General features: G+C 40.3%; 2 protein-coding genes across 7 annotated transcripts in view; one reads left to right on the forward strand and one right to left on the reverse strand.

Annotated features, from left to right (window-relative positions):
- BORCS5 (BLOC-1 related complex subunit 5) overlaps nt 1–18,475 on the forward strand; it is a 123,937-nt gene extending 105,462 nt beyond the window's left edge. The window contains exon 4 of the mRNA XM_064377689.1: nt 8,594–18,475. Within this exon, the coding sequence (XP_064233759.1) occupies nt 8,594–8,722 (129 nt within the window). The 3' untranslated portion in view covers nt 8,723–18,475. The remainder of the gene's footprint in view (nt 1–8,593) is intronic.
- DUSP16 (dual specificity phosphatase 16) overlaps nt 1–24,733 on the reverse strand; it is a 90,713-nt gene that overhangs the window by 4,484 nt on the left and 61,496 nt on the right. For all 6 annotated transcript variants that reach the window (XM_012447638.3, XM_064377685.1, XM_064377687.1 and 3 more), the window contains 3 exons: nt 23,732–23,895; nt 9,763–9,922; nt 3,508–3,631 (listed from right to left, as the gene is read on the reverse strand). In XM_012447638.3, coding sequence (XP_012303061.2) covers nt 3,508–3,631; nt 9,763–9,922; nt 23,732–23,895 — 448 coding nt within the window. The remainder of the gene's footprint in view (nt 1–3,507; nt 3,632–9,762; nt 9,923–23,731; nt 23,896–24,733) is intronic.

A 24,733-nucleotide genomic window follows, 5' to 3' on the forward strand; every position in this document is an offset into this window, starting at 1 on the left:
AAAATACAAAAAATTAGCTGGGCATGGTGGCGCGTGCCTGTAATCCCAGCTACTCAGGAGGCTGAGGCAGGAGAATTGCCTGAACCCAGGAGGCGGAGGTTGCGGTGAGCTGAGATCACGCCATTGCACTCCAGCCTGGGTAACAAGAGTGAAACTCCGTCTCCAAAAAAAAAAAAAAAAAAGTTCAGGGGGATGCCACAAGGTGGAGAATACAAAAGAAGCTTTGCACACATCCCTGGAGCATGCCAGAGAGAGGCAGCCAGGCACCAAAGGCCCTAGTTTTTGCCTCTTTATTTTCAAGGGCCAGGGCTCCCAATGCAAGTGATAAGAGACGGTATGGGGTTTTGTTGGTGGCATTCTTTTCTATAGGGTCTTGTTCTGTTGCCCAGGCTGGAGTACAGTAGCATGATCACAGCTCACTGCAGCCTTGAATTCCTGGGCACATGCAGTCCTCCCACCTCAGCCTCCTGAGTAGCTGGGACTATAGGATCACATGCCTGGCTAATTTTATTTTATTGTTTTTTTTTTTAGTGAGATAGGGTCTCACTGTGTTGCCCAGGCTGGTCTCAAACTTCTGGGCTCAAGTGATTCTCCCACCTTGGCCCCTCAAAGTGCTGGGACTACAGGTGTGAGCCACCAGGCCTGGCCTAGAGATGATTATTTATTCACCACCAAGGACATCCCGACACACACACACCAGTGCTACTATCAAAAGTACAGTATAGGTCAGGCGTGGTGGCTCACGCCTGTAATCCAAGCACTCTGGAGGCCAAGGCGGGCGGATCACCTGAGGTTGGGAGTTCAAGACCAGCCTGACCAACATGGTGAAACCCCGTCTTAAGAAAAGAAAAAATTTACACTCCCACCAACAGTGTAAAAGTGTTTCTATTTCTCCACATCCTCTCCAGCATCTGTTGTCTCCAGATTTTTTAATGATCGCCATTCTAACTGGCGTGAGATGGTATGTCAATATAGTTTTGATTTGCATTTCTCTAATGACCAGTGATGATGAGTATTTTTCATATGTTTGTTGGCCTCATGTATGTCTTCTTTTGTAAAGTGTTCATATCCTCCGCCCACTTTTGAATGGGCTTGTTTTTTTCTTGTAAATCTGTTTTAGTTCTTTGTAGATTCTGGATATCAGCCCTTTGTCAGATGGGTAGACTGCAAAATTTTTTCCCATTCTGTTGGTTGCCGATTCACTCTAATGACTGTTTCTTTTGCCGTGCAGAAGCTGTGGAGTTTGATTAGGTCCCATTTGTCTATTTTGGCTTTTGTTGCCAATGCTTTTGGTGTTTTGGTCATGAAGTCCTTGCCTACGCCTATGTCCTGAATGGTTTTGCCTAGGTTTTCTTCTACTTTTACACTGTTGGTGGGAGTGTAAATTAGTTCAACCATTGTAGAAGACAGTGTGGCGATTCCTCAAGGACCTAGAAATAGAAATTTCATTTGACCCAGCAATCCTATTACTGGGTATATATCCAAAGGATTATAAATCGTTCTACTATAAGGACACATGCACACGAATGTTCATTGCAGCACAGTTTACAATAGCAAAGACCTGGAACCAACCCAAATGCCCATCGGTGATAGACTGGACAGGGAAAATGTGGCACATATACACCATGGAATATTATGCAGCCATAAAAAACAATGAGTTCGTTTCCTTTGTAGGGACATGGATGAACCTGGAAACCATCATTCTCAGCAAACTGACACAAGAACACAAAATCAAACACCACATGTTCTCACTCATAGGCGGGTGTTGAACAATGAGGACACATGAACACAGGGAGGGGAGCATCACACACTGAGGTCTGTCAGGGGGAAATAGGGGAGGGAGAGCCGGGGGTGGGGAGTTGGGGAAAGACAGCATGGGAAGAAATGCCAGATATAGGTGATGGGGAAGAAGGCAGCACATCACACTGCCATGTGTGTACCTATGCAACAATTTTGCATGTTCTTCACATGTACCCCAAAACCTAAAATGCAATAAAAAAAAAATTAAAAAAAAAAACCATCTAGCACAGGCAAAAAAAAAGTACAGTATAACTGCCACTCTCCTTCAATTTCCAATGTCATCCCCCCTCTCAAAGTCACCAGTCACTTCCCAAGACAGTTCACATTTTAAATTTAATGACAAAAAGAAGATGGTATCAGATGATCAAGGTATCAAAGCAACACTTCTTTTTATAGTCAGCATGACAGAATAACCAAGACAAAGTGGTCTCTGTGTGCTAAGCACGATGCTTACGCACCAAATCATTATTTAGTCTTTAGAACTACCTTGCATCAGGCAGGTGTCATTATCCCCATCATATAGCTACACAAAGTCCTTAAGTGACTTGCCCGAAATCACACAGCTACTAAATAATGGTGCTGGATTCAAAACCAGGCTGAGCAAATGTCTGGGTCCATATTTGTAACCACCATGTTAAAAACAGATTCATCAAAGGATAAAAACTAATACTAGATGGCTTTCATGTTTCATGGATGATATAAAGACTCAGAGATGACAAATTCTTCAGCAGCCCCTGCACCTCATGGATACTTTTCAGGTGATGCAGGAGTAGAACTACACTGCAAATTGGCATTTGAATAAGAAACAAGAAAAACAAAAAATAAACATGGAAATCAAGTAACCTAAAGCAAATTCATAAAAATAGAAATAACTGGCTCAAGAACAACAAGTATCAATGTAGGGTCCTCATAATGAGACTTCATGACGTGACGTGATATAAGGGTGCCTTTTCTTCTGATTTCTACACGAAGCAAGAGAAGCCTGCACCGGGGCACAAGAGTTAATGCGGATGACCGGAGGACCCATCTCCTCCAGGCCCCTGACTTACACGGCAAACTGGGCAGCTCATTTCTGTTTTCCAAACTTTCCAATTTGAGAGAAAAAAAATCCAACTGTTAAATCAGGCCTGCTCCATGAGTCTCTATATTTTTTATTTCTTACCAGATAAAAATGAACCATCTCTACCCGGCAAGACATGCAGGGGAATCCAATTAATCAGAGACTGGAGGCAACCCAGTCAAAGTCACACACATAACCTGGCCCACTCCAGAATATAGGAAATTTTACTTAAAGAATGGAGTCTGACAGTTATTTGGTTCATATTTGCATGTATTAGGCTTTTTCTTCCCAGCAATCCAAAGTTTGAAGCAGAACTGAGATTGTGCAGTGAGCATTCTATTAGAGCTTTTCCCCTTCATGCAAATTAAAACAAAGGATACTTTTACATTTAGGGAAAGGAATAAACTCATGTAACAGGATATTTTTGTTCCTTAAACATAAAAAGTGGCTGAGGATGAATGTGACACATGAGGACAGAATTAATGCTAAATAGTAAAAGAGCACAAGACCATTAAAAAATCTACAGTAACCTGTAAAAAGCATGACTAAAATAATAATCTGTTTTAATTTGGTTACTCATCCTTATAATTCTTTATGTTTCAGGTCAAATGAAAAGCCAATCACAGAAAACATTTTCTTGCCCTCACCTGTAAGCTTCATCTAAAGACATGTCCATCCTCTTCATGATGTAGGCGATAGCGATGGTGGCAGAGCGGGAGATCCCAGCCAAACAGTGCACTAGGACACATCCATTGGAGGCTTTTGCTTTCTCTGTATGAGTCAAATTCAGGAAAGGTCACTACTAACAATTGTGGTCAGCAGTGAAATCTTGTTTCCATTTATTTACTCAGTGTCTTCCACCTGAAAACCTCTAAGCAAATCTCATCTGTTTACATCCTATTTATCCTTGCAATATTCTTCTGAGGAGGTAGGGGAGGAGAATTCCCTCACCACTGACACGCACGACAGCTGGGGTCCAAAACTCTTTGTTAATAAGCAATTTGTTAATAAGCAAGCTATTACTCACGTTTCCTGACTTATGTCAATATTTTCCCCTACTAAGACATGGCTAATGTTTAATCGTGTTATCTGACATTTCAAATTTTTCCCTGATTACATAACAGATATAATTAAAATTTTAAATTATTATTATTTTGAGATAGAGCCTTGCTCTGTTTCCCAGGCTGGAGTTCAGTGGTGCGATGTTGGCTCATTGCAACCTTCACCTCCCAGATTCAAGCGATTCTCCTGCCTTAGCCTCCGGAGTAGCTGGGATTACAGGTGTGCACCGCCACGCCTGGCTAATTTTTGTATTTTCAGTAGAGACAGGGTTTCACCAATTTGGGCAGGCTAGTCTCTTAACTCCTGGCCTCAAGTGATCCACCCACCTCAGCCTCCCAAAGTGCTGGGATTACAGAAGTGAGGTGATGTGCCCGGCCTCCCTATTTTTCTTTAGGCAACTTTTCTATATGCCATAAAATGGCTCAACTTTATTTACTAAATTTTAGAAGAAAACATTGTATATCCTATGAATCAGGTCACTTTAATGAGATCCAAGAGAACTTTTATCCCTTCCTTGATACCCAGGAGTTACTGTCTTATTGCATTATCTTAATTTCCCACAACACGGTGGAAGGACTCATGGACACTTTGCTAGAACCAAAGGACTGGGGAAATCCAAGCAGTGCTGCCATCTCTCACTGCTGAGGGGCTTAAAAATACATACATGTAGCAGGGGATGAGGTTATTCCACACAGCCTGGAAGCTACTAACATTCTGGCCAGTGCTATGACTGCCTCAATTCTAAATAGTTACATGTGTGCTCAGTCATGAAGCTGAATTCTCCCCTTTTCATTCTTGGTAGATACTACCAAAAGCCTACTGAGCCTTGTGTTAAAATGATTACAATTAACAGATATGCAAAGAATCTTACTTTGGCAGCTAAATAATACAAGGCTACTCAGTCTCACTGCCTGTTATAAATATTATAAATTTCTAGTGTTATGATTATATATAGCATAATTATTTATCATATACAAAGCAACATAGAAGTTTTGGGTAGTATGTGAATAATCAGGCAGCAAGCAGCTTCCCCTTCTAGATAGGGAAACCGAACACAATAAAACAAAATGAATCCCAAGCAACACTCAGAACTGTATGCTATATAAATGAGAACATATAAACCCGTGTACGCACAGTCTCATGCCCTCCTGTGCCTCCAGCGTCCCCTTCCTTCTCGGCTGTCATTTACCCCATGGTACTCTCAGTGCTTCCTTCTCCTTCTGCCCTGCTGCAAAGAAGCTCAAAGCTAAGCTTTCTACTCTATTTCAGTAAGAAGTTGCAATTCAGATTTTTTTTTGTCAGTTACTTTACCTTTCCTAGCCTCATATTATTTGATTCTTGCTTTTTTAAACCTCATTTTAATGTGTATGTGTGAGAATATGTGTATATTTTGGTCCTCACCTATTATTGAAAACTGCTTCAAATCCTTACTGGAAGTAGGCTGGGTTTGTTTTTGTTTTTTAACGTTGACAATACTCTCATTAATTTTCATAATTATCTCAAAAACTAGATTATAAGGACCTAGAAGGATCTTGCTTGCTTCTACCAGCATTCCCCTGAGGGATTTAAAACTAGGCACATAGTAGGCATTCAGCTGATACTGGCTAACTGATATATATATTTTTGAAAGCCATTTTTATAAAAAATATGAAGAAGGCTGGAAGGAAATAAAACAATGACAGTAACGTGCTACGATGTTGAGGTTACAGGTTTCCTTTTCTCTGTTTTTCGAATTTTCTGCAATGTGCTTATGACTGCTTTCACAACCACAACTCTTTTGATGACTCCTTTTAAAAATTAACAAGTGACTAAACTGAAGTTGAGGTTCATTAGCACACATCTTGGGAGACATGAGCCCTAAACTATGTCTTCAAGCAAAGGAATTAATACACACAGACTTGGAAGAGAGGAGAAGGGAAGTGTGTGCAAGAAAGCCCTACAGTGGGACTGAGCAGAGTGCTCAGAAAACAGCCTGCCTTGGAGAAGTAACCAGAGAGAAGGTTTCAAAGGTGGGGAGCAGGTGTTGGAGGCTGTTGGGAATGTCAGGCTAAGGGCTACATTTCTATTTTGAGACAGGATCTCACTCTCTTCACCCAGGCTGGAGTGCCATGGTGTAAACATAGCTCACTGTAACCATGAACTCCCAGGCTCAAGCGATCCTCCTGCCTTAGCCTCCCAGCTAGGACTACAGGTACACACCACCATCCCTGGCTAATTAAAAAATTTTTTTTTGTAGAGACAGGATCTTACTATGTTGACCAGGCTGGTGTCAAACTCCTGGCCTTAAGCAATCCTCCTGCCTCTGCTTCCCAAAGTGCTGTGATTACACACACTGCACCTGGCCAAAGCTACCTTTTTAATGTAGAAAACTAAGGAGGCTCTTCAGGTTTCTGAATAAAGAATAAGAAAGCAATGATGATGAAAACTGGAAATAAGCAGGTGGCCATTATAGAAATTAAGGCTAAAATCTAGGTTAAGAAAGGGCAGAGAGAACTGCAAATGAAAAGGGCAAAGACGCAGTGAGGATGACAAATTACAAAGGCTAAAAAGAAGGAAATAATAACTAAGAGGGGTTATAGAATCCAGCTCAAAGGACAGAAAAAGGGAGGAACTTCAGATAACAATTTAAAAAATACTTATTAATATCCAATTTTGAGTCCAGTATTTTACAAGGTGTTCAATGCACATAACATTATCTATTTTACTTCTTCTTATCTTCTCTTTTTGGTTTTTTTTTTTTTTTTCATTTTACATTATCTATTTTAATCGTTACAATATCACTATAAGGTAGGTAAATTATCTTCAGTTTCCAGATCAGAAAACTAAAGTGCACGAAAGTTTGAAGTAACTGAACTCAAACCACTTCACTAACAACCAGGGCAGGCAGGACTCAATACAGACAGCTTGCCTTCAAAATACATGGTCCTAATCACCTCCCTATGTTGTGTCCATGCAGTCGTGAGTTTGGCATAGGACAGCAGGAGCCCAGGAGACAGTGAAGAGGAAGCAAGAGGCTGTATTCATAGCCAGCTGGGTTTGGGGACACCTCATGAGTATCCCACAGCACAAATGGGCAATCTCTGTTACTGGCACCTTAACTAAAAAGAAAGACAAAATTCCACATAAACCTGAGTCTGTGCAACAAACCCGGAGACTTACTGAAATCGAATCTAAATAACAAAAAGAAAAGAAAAAAATCCCTATGAGACTATAAGTCACTTAAGGGGGTACATCTTCAAATGACATGCTATGACTAACCATGGCTTAAAACACCACAAAGGAAAAGACTAGCAATTATAGTGAATATGGGCTGAATTCAAAAAGTGGCCTGGAGATTTTGCCTTGAATTACTTGGATGGGATAAGGATGATGGCTCTAATAGGACCAAGCAAATGAAATACTGATACGTATTTGCAGATACTGCAAACAAAAATTGTGTTTTGTGCATATGTGTTTAACCAAACTGCAAAGCAGTTAAAGTTCTTCTCTATGAATGAAAGTGGCATGATGACCCCAATATCTCCCATGAAAGGAGAAAATAAGTTGGGAGCAAAGTTACTCATATTCTCTCTTCTCTTCTAAATCTTTTCTACTAAACTTTGTCTCCTAAAGCCTACACATTGTCATGACTTGAGAAAATCATGTTCTCTTCTAGATAGATTTTGAAATCTCATTTTTAGCTGAAATGAGAGCCAATGTCTCTGGATCAATGTGATGTGCAATGGGAACATTAACCATAATTGTTTTGTTTTGTTTTTTTTTTTGAGTCGGAGTCTCATTCTGTCACCAAGACTGGAGTGCAATGGTGTGGTCTTGGCTCACTGCAACCTCCACCTCCCGGGTTCAAGCGATTCTCCTGCCTCAGCCTCTCAAGTAGTTGAGATTACAAGTGCCTGTCACCATGCCCGGCTAATTTTTATATTTTTAGTAGAGCCGGAGTTTCAACACGTTGGCTAGCCTGGTCGTGAACTCCTGACCCTCAGGTGATCTGCCTACCTCGGCCTCCTAAAGTGCTGGGATTACAGGTGTGAGCCACCGTGCCTGGCCAACTGTTATTTTTTAAAGAGGCAAAAAATGATTTACTGAATGTTTTCTAAAAGTACAATGTGGGGGAAGGGGTTAACTTGTGGGAGTTTGTTTGCGATTTTTTTTTTTTGAGAGATGGAGTTTCACTCTTTCGCCCAGGCTAGAGTGAGTGGTGCAATCTTGGCACACTGCAACCTCCACCTCCTAGACTCAAGTGACTCTCCTGCCTCAGCTTCCCAAGTAGCTAGGACTACAGGAGTGCACCACTGCACCCAGCTAATTTTTATATTTTTAGTAGAGACGGGGTTTCACTATATGTTAGCCAGGCTGGTCTAGAACTCTTGACCTCAGGTGATCCACCTGCCTCGGCCTCCCAAAGTGCTGGGATTACAGGCGAGAGCCACTGCCCAGGCCGTTTGTTTGTGATTATTTTCATGTGAACTAAGTCATTTATCTTCAGATGTTTCACAGAATGAATCCTAATTGAAGATGAAACCCTTAGCAACCTGGAAACCTTGAAAAAAGACAAGTGTTTTAGAATTACTCAAAGTTCCAAAACCATTACCTAGAATATTCTCCTCACAGGTGAAAATTATAGTATGGGGCTTAATATACCTAATTCCACTATTTTTGTTTTTGAGACAGGGTCTGGCTCTATTGCCCAGGCTAGAGTTCAGTGGCACAATCTCTGCTCACTGCAACCTCCACCTCCTGGCTCAAGCAATCCTCCCACCACAGCCTCCTGGACAGCTGGGACTACAGATGTGCTGGTAGAGACAGGGTCTTGCTATGTTGCCCAGGCTGGTCTTGAACTCCTGGGTTCAAGTGATTGCTTGGCTCGGTCTCCCAAAGTGCTGGAATTACAGGCATAAGCCACCATGCTTGGCCAATTCCACTTTTTCCAAGGAACTGGTTCTTTTATTTTTAAGGACGGTAACCAATTCAGAGTATTTAATTATGGATTAAAGTGATCAAACTTACAAAACTAAGAGAAAAAAAACCCTCACATGTAACATCAAGAGTCACACACTGTGGTATGTTGCTCAGGAGCTAGCAGCAGTGTTTCTCCTCTGCTCAGCCACTATCCACTAAAGCCACATTCCAAATACACATCACCTATCATCCAGCAGATCTGATCCCATGGCACCAAAATGCCTCAACAGCACCCGGGAGCCAGAGAAGCTCCAGAACTGAACAGGCCCAGGAAGCAGAACAAAGTATGGCACAGATGAGATCCTGTCATGCATGACCACTGCCAAAGGAATGACCAAATGGGAGCGTGTGTGTGTGTATCGAAATTCTATTAGATCAAATACTACCTGAAATTATTGCCATGTGGACCCAGGGTTAGAAATCTTGACATAAAGACTTAAACGTAATGGGATTTGTCTTCACAAGATTTAACTTTTCTCTGTGGAAAACATAGCAACAAGTCAACAGGGAATATTACTGAAGTTTCCCAAAGGCTTGCATAGGATTTGAAAAAGTTGGGGGAAGAATGTAACCCTAAAAGCTTAACTGATTTCCAAACACTTGCAAATACCTAATTACAGATCCTGTGAAGCTTAACCTTGGTGGTGGTAAACGTTAGCTAGAATGTCACAAGGCCAGTCCTTAGGGACAGTGTGACACGTGTCACCTTGACCACTAGATGAGTAAGCAGCACCAAGTGTTGTTTTCAGACTTTTGAAATCTCTGAAAGAGGCTCCTTTTCTCTAAAGAAAAAGGCGGGGGGGGGGGAGGGTGCTGATGGGGTACACCTACACATGAGACAATTAACCCAAAGGACCTGTAATATTATTTGAGCTACTTACCAATGAAATCCACTGATTCATCCAACCACGGTAAAATTTTCTCACAAAAGCTGTCATTCACAGGCACACGCAGGAAATGAGACTCAGGGATAAAGTCAGGCTTTGGACAGGTATTGCTGGCATTTAACACATAACCAATCCCATTCTGCTGCATTAGCTCCTATGGAGAGAAAGAGCAGTTAAAGTGACTAATAATATAGTAAACATGATCATTCTGAAAGAGTGAAGTTTAAAGCAATGATAAAAATGCCCAGTTTCCTTGAAATAAAATTCATTCAGATCAGTGAAGTCCAAAAACCCAGCAAAAAGACATCTGGAGACAAGTTTAAAGCAAAAAAGAAAAAAAATAGAAGAACAGAGGCTACTTAAAATGATGTGCTCACACATCATTAATATAGTTAACCCTCTATAATCTTACTACTAGAGAGAAGTGGAACAAAGAATGCAAAATCAAACAGTTTATATGACTTTAGAATATATGGACACACAACATTTTCTTCCCACACAGAACATGCTAGTTCTCTAAAATACAGTTCTAGTCATTCTTCTCACTCTAAATATTCTCTTTGAAGGCTGCACTTATTTCTATAGCTTTAATTATCAGTTCTACATGCTGATGCAGGTGTGTGTGTGTGTGTGTGTGTGTGTGTGTGTCCTCTTAAATTTCCAACCTATATCTCCAGCTACTACTGGGTATCAGGATGTTCCACAGGCCCTTCACATTTAAAATGTCAGAAACTAAACATATTCTCTTTCTCCCTTTTCTGCCCCAACTCCTGCTTCCTCTCTGTAATCCCAAAATTGGTTTAGTCATAACATTCAACCAGCCAGCTGAGCTCGAAAATAAAATGGGGCTCCTTTCTCTTCCCCATGACCCTCATCCAAATGGCTGCCATGTTTTGGAATCATCTCTTCCATTGATCATATCCTCTCTATTCCCATTCACTGCTCAGTGGCCAAGATACCAAAAAAGCCACTGGGAGCTCTTGAAGTTTGCAGCAGTTTTCTCTTCAAACCATGTTCTGAACAATTAGAGGAATCCTGGTTATGATTAACCCCAGGCTGGGTGCTTTATCCATATTCTTTTCATTTCCTTGTGTCTCATTTCCTGCTCTTGTCCCATATAGCCCCAACAATGTCACGTGTATACCCACACTGTGTGCTTCTGTTCACACCATTCCTGTGCTTAGAAGGCCCTGTCCCTCTTCTGAAAGACACTCTCCCCACTTTTCCTACTTTGTTTAACCTCATGTATGAACCCACTGATGCATAATTAACCATTTAGGTCTCTGTGCTTCCAAAGTACTTTGTTCATGATATTAGTTAAGCACCTAGCATAATGTGTTATCATTAACAGATAATTCTCATCTCCCCTGTTATGTAATGAAGTAATACGTGAGATCTTGGGCCAAGTCTTGCTTGTTTTTGCACCTTTACCCCAGGTATAGAGTCGCACTCAAAATGAATCTGTTCAACTGACATCCGCCCAGCATTTAGCAGGTAAGCTCACACAAACCCACTTCATTTAGTCACCCTCCTGCTGTCTCTCAGGAGATGTTCCAAGCCTGGAATAGTTACCTCAGTCTAAGCAATCTCAATCAATCCTTCTCTTGGAATACTACCTTTTCTACAAATCTTTTCCAACTACCTGAAAGAAACTTGGCAATTTTCTTCCTATATTACCCTTCTGAAACATGCCGGTTCCCTGATCTCTTCATTCACCACATTTGGCACAATAAATATACTTTATTTTACATAAAAGGTGGATGGTGGCCAGGCACAGTGGCTCACTCCTGTAATCCCAACACTTTGGGAGGCCAAGGCGGGTGGATCACCTGAGGTCAAGAGTTCAAGACTAGCCTTACTAACATGGAGAAACCCCATCTCTACTAAAAATACAAAATCAGCCATGAGTGATGGCCCATGCCTGTAATCCCAGCTACTCAGGAGGCTGAGGCAGGAGAATCGCTTGATCCTGGGAGGCAGAGGTTGCAATGAGCCAACATTGCACCACTGCACTCCAGCCTGGTCAACAAGAACAAAACTCTATCTCAAAAAAAAAAAAAAAGGCGGGGGGAGGAATCCAGATTGTGTATGCAACCATCTCTTATCTCTGAGATGACAATGTCAATAAACAGCTTTTCAAATTAGGTGGGTTTCTTAGATTGGGCAACACCCTTCAGCTATCCCAGAGCCCAAGTCTTCCGATGGTCTCTCATGCTGCTGTTAGGTTAACTACCAGGCTATGTAGATCTTAATGGTGTTTACCACAACCTTTAACTTTTGTACATGTACAAAGGTTACATTTGTTTTTCTATGGGTGAACCCAAGCTGAGTTTATCTAGTACTATCTGATCAACAACAGGGTGCAGAAACTGGTTCAGGATCACCCATTAAGAACAGAAGTGGGTCACTGGAATTAAGTCAGCCTTTGAGGACTTTCTCACCAATGATCCTACAGATATGTTAAATTAAAAGTATAGTAATATCCCTTTCCACTCAATTCAATAAGGAAGATGTTACAGAACTTTCTGAGAAATGGGGTGACTCTAATAGTGTTACATACTGTACACAATCAAAAGACAGGAAATTCTCACTAAGAGAAAACAAGTTGCAAATCAATGACTGTCAAGTTTGATTTTCCATAAAAAAAAAAAAAAACAACAATGTACCCTTCTGACAAGTAATCTAACAGCCTACATTTTATAGAAATTAAAATTTAATCAACCTATGTTAAGTCAAAGAATATTTACCGAGCACCTTTGTTAGAGACCTATTAATAATACAATGACACATGGTACCTATTAAGAAAATGATATCTAACATTTAATGAATGCCTACAATGTGCCAGATACTGTGTTAAGCATTTAAAGGGATGGTCTCATTTAATTCTCACAACTACTTTTTGATGTGGGTTCTTATCCTCATTTTACAAATGAAGAAACTGAGGCATGGCCAGATGCGGTGGCTCACGCCTGTAATCCTAAGTACTTTGGGAGGCCAAGGTGGGTGGGTGGATCACCTGAGGTCAGGAGTTCAAGACCAGCCTGGCCATCATGGTGAAACCCCATCTTAAAAAAAAAAAAGAAAAAAAAAAAGAAAGAAACTGAGGCTTAAGTTCCTTCTAAGGCAAATCAGATGGAGCAATAAAGTAACTAGCTACATAAATACATTTTTTCTTTAAAGACAGGGTCTCACTGTTTCCCATGCTAGAGTGCAGTGGTACAATCATAGCTCATTACAGCCTTGACCTCCCAGGGTCAAGTGATCCTCCTGCCTCAGTCTCCTGAGTTGCTGGAACTACAGGCATGTGCCACTGCTCCCCGCAAATTTTTTAATTTTTTTTTGTAGAGACAGGGTCTTGTTATATTGCCCAGGCTGGTCTCAAACTCCTGACCTCAAGCAATCCTCCTACCTTGGCCTCCCAAAGTGCCTGGATTACAGGCATGAGCTACTACACACAGCTAGTAAAATATTTTAAATGCAAAATGAACTGAGAAAAAAAGTAAATAATTTCGATGGCTTTATTTATAGAATTTTTAGCTTAAAAGATCTATTGATTAAATCTACTATCCAGCTGCTACCTGAAAATATTTTTGGAATAACAAGATGGGACTTGATAAATAGAACAAGCACAACTTTTAAAACAAACCAAAAAAATACCCAAAATACTAAATATAGTTTGGCTACTAAGTTAAATATCATAAATAAGCACCTTCTCATCTGGATTCGTAGTCAGTAGAAAAAGTTAAGGAGGAAATCATTACAAATGACACATACATGCTCGAAACATTATTTTAACTTAAAACAAATAAATGTACATGAATATACTAATTTCTGATGCAGGACCACAGCTTTTTCTTTTCTAGGTTAGCTGACTAGAGTTCTTAAGCAAATCATACCTAAACACATCTACCACTTATAGTTTTCATTTTTTAAAGAAGAGCAAGAACTTGTAAAGCACTATCAGTGCCAAAGCCTTCTAGATTACTACTGTCCCCCAAATACTTTATAGCTCCCTTATTCCCACCTAATTTGACAAAAAAATATATATATATCAATCTGTCATTCCTGAATCTTTCCAAAACACCTGAGGTCACAGAAAAACATCTCTCTTCATTCACATTTCATCGGTGTCATATTTTAATTAATGTACATAATTATAATAACAAGTCGAGTGGCCTAAACAGGTTCGAGAACAAACACAACTGATTCTTGGTAAGTATACTATTCAAATGGTAGAAGCAGACATGCTACAGCAAAGAGCCTACTCATGCAGCAGGCATTCACCTGCCAAAGACATGGGGAAGAGAGGACATGGAATCTCTGGAGTCAGTTAAGAAAGTTTCTAAAGTTTCATACAACTGTTGTTAGTTTGCTCTCTTGTTTTTTTTTTTTTTTTTTTTTTTTACAAACTTCAATACAACTGGCTGGGAGAGGATCTTAATTTTTGCTGGTGTTTTTAAGAGACAGGGTCCCACCATGTTGTCCAGGCTAACCTCACACTCCTGGATTTGAGTGATCCTCCCATCTCAGCCTCCCATGTAGCTGGGATTACAGGTGTGCACCACCATACCTGACCCATCTTATTGTTTGTAATGGTGAAACTGAAATGGAACTATAATTATGAAGAATGAGTCTGACTCTTTTGTGGAATAAGGATTGCTTTTATTTATAGATATGTATCAATGACTTCTTACTAAATTACAGAGATATAATTCATTCAGTTTAGTTTCAGCATGTTTTATAAAACATGTGCAACTGAATATTTACTCTGTCCTATAATTAAACATCATAATCTTTCAGCTTCCAGAGAGCAGTCATCTTATGCTGTTAAATATTTAGCTCAACTTTGTGCTAAGTCTGCAAATACATACTTTCTACTGATTAGATAATCCTTTCTCCCTGGCCTTCAAAGATCCTTCCAACACCTTGGCCTCATAGTTCTTTGAGCTCCTCATCCTGGCCACTCACTCCCATGAGATCTAGCCTGGTCTCTGTCATTACCAATTACCACAAACCCTCCATAATCTAGATTTCATGCACCCTACTCTTAGACGACTCTTCCACTTTCCAGCTCACTCTCTCTTATACTACACTACACCCAGAGTCTAAACCCTTGTAGGACCTACAGTCTGATGATCTTACACTTTTTCTGTCCTTCATCCCCATGACATCTGTCTTCCTTCCTCGCCCAACTTAAATTGTATAATCAATCATGACAATCACTCCTTTGCTTTTACCCTAACTTCCTCTGCCCCCATCAATTGCTTGTACTCAACTTAGCAAGATTACAACCTTAGTGAAATCGACTTCTCCACCTAGTCTGCATTGCTCATGCCACTGAACATGGCCAGAGAAAAACACTCCACAATGCTACCTGATCTCACTTTCAATTCATACTCCTCAGCAATCACTGTATTTCCCCAGTCCTTCACTTTTTCTCTTTCCCATGTCATTATTACATAATATATAGGTCCCCAACTCATCCTCACTCACAGCTGAAGAATGATCTTGCTTCCTACTACAATGGAAAAATCGGAAACAGTCAGAAGCAAATTTTGATAGCCTTCCATCACCACATTTACCCATCTACCAGCAAATGCACTTAGATGCTGTGCCTTCCCACCTGTTGTCCTGGATGAACTGTCCACACTCGTAAGGCCAATCCCTCCCGCTTGCTAAATAAATCCATCCCCTCTTGCTCAAGGATACAGCTTTCTTGATTCTCCTTTCTTCTACATCAATTTTCCACTGTACAGGATCATTCCTCCTACCTGCAATCAAACAAGCCACCATTTCTACCACCTTAAAATATCTTCTCTCACCTTCGACTCTCCCTCTAGCCATCTTTGTTTCTTGAAATGCCTTGAAAGAGCTCCCTCTACTTGGTATATTCAATTCCACTCCTCCTGTTATCTCCTGAAGCCATTCCATTCAGGCTTTCACCTCCGACACTCTACCAAACCTGCTCGGTGATCACCAGGGACAGTCACATTGCTAAATCCAAGGACCAAGTCTCAGTCTTCATCTCTCTTGACCTACAGTACTACTTGGCACACTTGATTACTCCTTCCTTCTGGAAAACACGTTGTTTAATTGCCTTCTTGAGTTCTTTCCTTCCTCAATATTTACGTCTAAATATCCCTTGTTGGGTCCTTCTCAACTCCCCAGACTTTCAGGGTGGGAGTGCCCACAGCTCAATCCTTTTCTCATCTATATTTTGCCTCTTACTAATTATCTGATCCTCTCTTATGACATCAAGTACTGTCTGTATGTTAATGACTCCCACCTTTATACCTCCTCCTTCAGGGATCCCCCACCCCATTCATACATCCATCTGTCTACTCAACATCTCCACTTGGAAGTATAACAGGCGTTTCGAATTCAGCATGTCCAGAACTGACTCCTGCTCTTCCCACAGACTTCATCTCAGTTTAAAGCAACTGCATCTTCCAGTCTCCCTGACACCTCTCCTTTTCACACACTCCTACCATCCAATCCTATTGGCTATCCCTTCAAAATATAGCCCAAATCTCACCTTATTGCCACCCTGACTCCAACCCACGAGAATGGAGCCTCCTAACTGGCCTCCCTGATTCCATCCTGTAGGAAATTCAGCCTATTTTCAACACAGAAACTACAGTGATCCTAACAGTGTAAGTAAGATTATGTTGCTCCTCTGCTTGGAACCTTCCAATGAGCTCTTTTTCTCAGAGTAGAAGCTCAGGTCTTACAAGGCCTAGGTAGAAGTCTTGTATTGTCCAGATCTGCTCCCATTACCTCTCTGACGACACTCTCCCATGCTCACTCTGCTCCAGCCACACTGGCCTCACTCTTCCTTTGCATACCACGTGCACTGCAGTCTTTGCCTTGGTGGCTTCTTCTGCCTGTACTGTTCTTCCTCCAGCTATTCAAATGGCTCACTCTTTGACCTCAAGTGTTTGTTCAAATGCCTCTGTCTCAATGAGGCCTACTTTGATCACCCGTTTAATTACAACACACACCTCACAGGTACTCCCCAGCCCTCTTACCCTGTTTTCTTCTTAGCACTCATCACCATCTGCTATACATGTAATTTACACATTTATTATGCTTCCTATCAAGTTTCTTTCTCTTGGATGTAAACTAATGAAAGCAGAGACTGCTGTCTCATTTACTGCTGTACCCCCAGCACCTAGAACACTGTTTGGCACACGGCAGAGGCTCAGTGAACATTTGCTGAGTGAATACATGAAGGAACCCTTAACCATGAAGCTGACTAAAATCAGTACCTAATAACTAGTTTATTAGCATTTTCTAATGAGAAAACTTCATATATGTTCCTTGTACATTTTCATTTTACAAGTCACTGTAAAATGTCATTAACTTACATTCCATTCATTTCATAATTTATAAAAGACTATTTTTCCTAGGTTGAAAATTTTAGTTTCTCAAATTCATTAAGGGAAGGTTTTCTTTTTCTTTTTTTTTTTTGAGACAGAGTTTTACTCTTGTTACCCAGGCTGGAGTGCAGTAGTGCGATCTTGGCTCACTGCAACCACTGCCTCCTGGGTTCAAGCGATTCTCCTGCCTCAGCCTCCTGAGTAGCTGGGATTACAGGCATATGCCACCACGCCCGGCTAATTTTGTATTTTTAGTAGAGACGGGGTTTTGCCATGTTGGCCAGGCTGGTCTCAAACTCCTGACCTCAGGTGATCTGCCTGCCTCGGCCTCCCACAGGCGTGAGCTACCATGTCCGGCCACAAGAAGGTTTTCTGAGTAAATTAACAGAAGTTGTGCTTACTTAATTTTTAAGGACGTGAATTTCATACATGTTGCACTGGTTACAAATTAGGATATAACTATTTATTTTGAAAAATAATCACCAAGGGCTTACTATGCATCAAGGTACTCTGGGGCATAAAAAAGCAAGCATTCCTACTGGGGATGAACAGTCTACTAGCAGATGTAAGACAGCTGCATGAGTAATGATGACACAAAGAGGCATCTGATGAATATAATGTAGCAGGATAAGCAAAATGGCATTGGAAAACAGGAGTAAAATCAAAGGAAAGGATTCTGAGAAGAATATTTATAATGGAACTATAATTGTCATCTGAAGCTCAGATGGCGGCAGAGGCACTCCAGATAGAGTATAGAAAATGAAAAAAGACCAAGGACAGGACAGAAGTATCTGGGGTGCACTCACTAGGCGAGTATGTCCAGACACTGAAAGAGGATGAGCAGAGGAAAAGAACGGGAGAGGTAAGAACTAAAAAGGTGGTATCAGGTCCTAAAGGGTCTTAAATACCAAGCTATAGAACTTTTATCAAATGCCATTTTGGGAAGACTGATCGATTTATTAAACCACACTCCTAAAGGATCTCTTCTTGAAACAATTCATTAGTGGTTAGTGTGGAATCTCACTGTGGCATGGAATAAAGTACAGTACATGGATAATGGCTCCAGAACAACCAGAGCACAGCTCAGCACATTACCACTCATCACCTGAGTGATCTTGGGAAGGTTACCTAACCTCCGATAGCTTTCATTTTCTCACCTGTAAAATAGGGCTAATGATGTATATTTTGTAAAGTCAGTATGAGGATAATAAGATGCCTGACACATAATATAATCTCCTAAAATGTTAGTTCTCTTATTTTAACTCATTGTAAAAAACTGCTTGTAAATTATATGGTATGTGAATTGTATCTCAATAAAGCCACTACAAAAAAAAAAAAAAGCCCATGATGTTTATTTTTCACTAATCCAAACTATCCTTTCTCCTAATTGGTATTAAGTAGGGAAATTACATTGAATAAAGCAGGTGAGGTTCATCTGCAAAGTGGAAGACATAAGCCCCCTAAGGATTTAAAAAATTCATTCCAGTTTCAACACACAGTTGAGTAAACTTTCAAAAATGATTATCTGTGAGTCAAGGAAAATTTAATTTTATGATTATTTCCATTCACAATTTTTTCCCTTTAAAACTTTCTCTCTTCTAACCCTGAAATAAACTTTCTCCTGCAGTCAGACTAATTTCTAAATATGAGTTCTAAGATCTGTTGATGCAGACTGTGGAGTAATACAGAGAACAGATTAATACATGGCCTTAAACTGCTCTGTTTGGTCAAATTCTTTATGTTCAGTGACACTGAGGACAGAGATCTCATTAAATAATCACAGGCATTGCAATTCTAAATAAGAGAATTGTAATTTTTCTTTCTGAAGTCAATTCCATGACTAATTTTGCATCTGCCCATCCGTTTGCCTTCATAACTGGCCTCAAGTCCTACTCAACTCCATCAAGCCTTCCTCAAACGACAAAACACACTGTATTTACTACTTGCCCTAGTATGCTGCATAGTCTACCCTAACATGACAACAAGTGTCCCACCAGAAATTGTGCTCGGTGCCTGGCCTATGCCATTTCATTTGAATGTTACATGAACACCAGGAGGCTGGAATTACAGCATGCAGGTAAAGAAATTGAGATGCAGTAACAGCTAAAGTGATATGGCTGGTAAGGTCCATCCGAAAGCACTGTCCAGCTGTTGTCCACCCCCAAAGCTGCCTCTCAACCATCATGCCGCGCTGCCTCTGCATTGGGAGTCACTTGTAGTCACTTTGTCATGTGGATTGTTGCTGAATGAATAGGTCTTGTCTAACCAACCAATTTGATCACTGTATGGTGTTCCACATACAGTGACATAATAGACATGGAAGAAATATTTTATTGATAATTTTGATAGCCTTTTGTCCTCCTAGGTCATTTATTTCCACTGGAAACTCTGAAAGCATTCTTAGCCTATATTGTGTTTACGCCATTTGTTGTTGCCTAACTCTTCTAAGAAAACAACAGAGAAAGTAGCAGTCTTCCTACTGCGTACCAGGCAGAACAATAAGGAGGCGTAGGAAAACCAAGTTTGCATGTTAAGAGGATGAAATAAGAAGCTACTCAAAGAATATTGACAGGAGATTATTTAAATGGGGAAGGGGTGGGCAGCAGAGCTCCTTTAGAAAAGAAGCTGCAGTGGTTCACCTCAGATACAGTTCTTCTTAATAACTACTCCCAACAGGTAATTCTGTCATATGATTCATGTATTTAAGTGTGAACAAAAGTCTGCATTTGAAATGATAACTGATAATAAAGGCAATCAAGAACCTTTGTCTTTCACAGAGTAACCAGAGATTCTTTCTCAAATCCCACCCATTTCAGATATGAACTGGACTTCAGCAGATGACTTTCATTTAGTACAATAAGCTGCTCCCATTTCAGCTCTAGTACAAAGACTAGAGGATGAAAGAACACACTGTGAGAAACAAAAGTACAGTTGTGAGGGAAAAGGAAAATAAAAGTATGTTTTTGGTACCGATGACTTCTTATGGTCTTCTACAAAAGAACCATGTCTTCAAAACATCAGTAAAAATTAACACATGCTGAGACCTATACTGTCCAATGAGGTAGCCACAAGCCACACATGGCTACTGACCCCCTAAAATGTGACTACTCCAAATTGAGATGTGCTGTAAGTATAAAACACACACCAGATTTTAAAGACTCAGTACAAAAAAAGAATGTAAAATATCTCAATAATTTTGTATACTGATTGCATGTTGAAATGACATTATTTTAGATATACTAGGTTAAATGAAATGTTATTAAAATTAATTTTGCCTGTTTACTTTTAAAAGCCACTGGAAAAATTTAAATTATGTATGTGACTTGTATTATATTTCTATTAGACAGTACTGGTACAGATGGTGTTGCAGAAAAAACGGGGAAAGAAATTCTCAATTGTGACTCAATAGACTTAAGGTCTGTCAGTCCTTCGTAACAGCCTGCTATAGATAATTTTTTTTCCAGAAGATCAGTATTTTTGGTGCAATATAAGCATGGGACTTAAAATCACAGCAGCTTGGGTTTACATTTGATCTGTGCCACTGACCAGCTCTGAAATCAATGACATAATCTCTAGTAAGTGACTTAGCTTGGGGCAAATGTTTTGGTGCAATATAAGCATGGGACTTAAAATCACAGCAGCTTGGGTTTACATTTGATCTGTGCCACTGACCAGCTCTGAAATCAATGACATAATCTCTAGTAAGTGACTTAGCTTGGGGCAAATGTATCTTCTAATCCTATTATGAGGGTTAAATCCAATAATATAAAAAGCCCAGCATTTCAAATGGCAAACATTATGATCCTTCCAAGAAAATTTCTGTGACATGCTTTTAACATATTTTGGTGGCACTTCATTTAAAAAAAAACACTAGTAATATTAGTGGCCTCATGGTTGCTGTTTGTAAAGACTTCAACTTCCGAATTTTAATAAAAAGAACTGTACTTTTAGGGAAGATTATAACATCTTCATCTTCAGAGATCTTTGGGAAGAAAAGAAGCATATTTTTTCTCTTGGAAAGTGTAAGTCAGGAAGTTGAGCAGGAAGATAGATGAGTTTAGACTATTTGTAAAAGAGAGGCTAATCTACTTGGAAAATTCAACTGAATGATATTGAAGAAATCATGTAACATTTCCGGAATACTGATTTCCTCATTTATCAACTGCTCGTGCTTGACTAAATGATCTCTGAAATCCCCTTCAGCACTAAGGCTCTTGTTGACAATGAACCTAGAGGTCAAACATACCCACCCTTTTCAAACATACACACCTCTCTCTCTCCTTCCTCCCTCTCCTTCCCTCCCTCCCTCCCTTCCTTCCCTCCCTCCCTTCTTTCCTTCCTCCTCCTTCCTCCTTCTCCTCCACCCTTTTCGAACGTATGCACTCCTCCCTCTCCTTCTTCCCTCTCCTTTCCTCCCTCCCTTACTTTCCTCCTTCCTCCCTCCCTCCTCCTCCTCTCTTCTGCTTCTTACTACTTCTTCTTCCTCTCTCTCTCTCTCTCTCTCTCTGTCTCTCTCTCTCTCTCGCTCTGTTGTCTAGGCTGGAGTGCAGTGGCACCATGTGGGCTCACTGCAGCCTCCACCTCCCAAGCTCAAGCGATCCTCCCACCTCAGCCTCCCAAGTAGATGGAACTACAGGCTCAGGCCACAAAACCTGGCTAATTTTTGTACTTTTTTTAGAGACAGTGTTTTGCCATGTTCCTCAGGCTGTTCTCAAACTCCTGAGCTCAAGTGATCTGCCCACCTCAGCCTTCTAAGGTGCTAGGATTCCAAAGTGTGTGAGCCACAAATATAAATTTATATTCACTGCTTTCAAAGGTATCCAGCCTATCCAGTTTATTCTTATTTCTCACTATCCTCGCAGAATAAAAATTAAAGTCTATTATGGGTGCTTAAGAGACTCTTTTAAGGGTGCTTCCTGACAAGCCTTCTGTAAAAACTCCTTGCCCAAGGTGTTGTCCTATAACTTCACAAACCCATTCTCCCTGCCGCAAACATTTCCTCTCAATGTATTTACCTACATACCCTGATTAGCACTGAATATGTTTAGAAGCCAGAGTTAAAAAGAGAAAAGTACTCCTTTTCCCATCGTCAACTCTAAATTCCGGTTTAACTGCTCTCACTTTTTTTAAACTAACATATTTGTTAAATCTGAAAAAGGCATATAGCAAATGAATGTGTCATTTAATTCAGTGTCAAAAGTAACAAAAATGATCTGTAATACAATTACTTATGGAATGACCTGCTGACTTGCTGGTTAAGGTTTACCAGGATTAAACAGGATTCTTAACTAGGCATTTTATTTTCTGATCTGAGGATTAAATAAACCATCTCCAGCTTTCCCCCAGGAATGCATGTGACTTTAAGAAATTAATTTTTCTTTCTGTAACACAGCCTGCTTATCGCTAACAAGAATTAATAATTACATGCTCAAAGGCATTGTGACCCCACCAGAAAGGCTCCGTACAAGCATGAACTATTAAATCTCAAATCGGCACATCTCACAGTAAAAGCAGACATAGTAACAATGCAATGTTGAGGTCTAATTTTGAAGAGGCAGGAGTTTCAAAAACACAAAAGAAAAAAAGAATGCCTTATTGCTACCCAGTGACCCAATAATAGGGCATTTTTCTTCCTTCTAGAAAGCCTTGCCTTCCATGTGCTAAAGAAAGCCAGTCTGGAAGCTTATTTTACAATCAGCCCAATTCTCCTAGTTACTCAAGGAGAAAATGTTAAGGGGTATTTCACTTCGTATAGGATCACCAATAGTTAAGATCTTTGACTGCTTTTTCAATTCGTGGTGATGTAAATTAAGAGATTTTAGAGAAAAATCACTTTTCCAGAAGTAAGAACACTGTTTTGTAGCATTAGTAATTAAGAGCATACATGCTGTGGAGTCAGATTATAGTTCTATTGCTGTTCTGCTTGTACCATTATATACAAAGGCCTCACTCAATCCAATGTGTTCCTCCATTAGGGCCCGCTTTGTCCAGTAGGGTCCGTGTCTTTTTCAGAAAGAATCCATGGCTCTTCCCTCTTCTTTCTCAACAAAACTCCTCCAACAAGCTTTAGCCCAGGGAGACTGGCAGTGGCACAGTTTCAGCCTTCATCCTCACCAACTTTTTAACACCTCTCCCTAGCCCAGAGGCAGCTGTCATGAGGACCTTCCTCAATCCAAGCCCAACCCGCATCCCTTTCTAATGTGTTGCAATAAATACATTTCTAAATGTGTGATAACCCAGGCAGTCTTAGCCTTTCTGAATGTGTCCAATTACTATAATAGATTGATTAATAACCCTAAGAATATAAGGCTAAACTTCTGAAAAATTGTGTCCTATTTCAGGTCTCTTGGACCTGTTAAGAACAAGCAAACATGAAAACAGTTTAGGTTTCCTGTGGCAAAAAGTAACATCAAACAAATTAACACTCCAAGAGATGATGTAACTGTTACCTGGGGAGCACACTGAGAATGGCGTAGCACTTCCTTTCTGAGATTGGGGTGTGTTTCAATGACATAATGGGCAACTGCTGTTTCTCCAGCTAACAATATAAACCCGGCAATGAAGAATATTTTCAAAGCACCCACCTTGTTGAGGACATCTCGCTGGCAGCCAAGATAAAGATTGGGAAGAATTCGGGTTGGCCCAATGTTGGCAACAGGTAAGCAAGGCTGAGAAATGCAGGAAGGGACTAGAGTGGATTTTCCTTCACAGAGGCCAGGGAAACAACGAGAGAACTCAGCAAACCCACCTAAGAATAAACATTATAAAATTATGTAAAATTATGCCACGCACAAAGTAAAAACCAGCCTTCTGTGAACTGCTCAGCTAAAATGGTTTAAAACATAAAAATTGAACCCATGGATCCAAGTGGATATCACTGCATACCTATTCCCGGCTACAGCTGCTGATGCTAAGACTGAAGCATAATCCAGCACTATGCTTGGCTTGTAAGGCTACCATGGGGATAGGCAAGTCCTGAAGGCACTTAAAATGACTCCTGTCTCAGACATTCTCTTCATCTTCACATACCCTACAACATTTGCTCCCCACTCCCCATGCAAATGTTTTGTGGAACACAAAGAAGATTTAAAGTTAGTAGCAAGTAACCAAGCCAATAATTCACAGAAGCAAAATGGGGATATAAGAAATGAGAACTGAGTCTGAATGCAACTTCTTCGAAATAAAATTGATCAAGTTAAAAATTCTTTCTACAATTAACTTTAAATCTTTCTACCATACAAATTTTTTTATTGCAAAGGCACCATAAACATACTCCCACCTACAAATACTCTATCAAGTTCTTGGGATTCCCTGGGCTAGTCAAGGTCTCTATAATTACCACTGATGTCTGGAAAGCTCCTGTTCATCTCAGCAAGTACTATAAAGAAGTGCTGACAGACTAATTGCTTAGGGTTCAGGAAGGCTTTGTGGCAAGATGACTGGACTCAGAATTAGAAGAATTCGGTTTTTTTCTAGTCATGTCCTTATAATGATCTGCTCCATGACCTTCTAAGTCACAGTCTTGCCACCACTCAATGGAGTGAAATCTATATAGCCAAAGGAGGTGCTTTCACTCCCTCTGGGAA

Source organism: Aotus nancymaae, unplaced genomic scaffold, assembly GCF_030222135.1.
Source record: "Aotus nancymaae isolate 86718 unplaced genomic scaffold, 86718_ANA_hifiasm-v0.15.2.pri h1tg000016l, whole genome shotgun sequence".
Lineage (NCBI taxonomy): Eukaryota > Metazoa > Chordata > Mammalia > Primates > Aotidae > Aotus > Aotus nancymaae.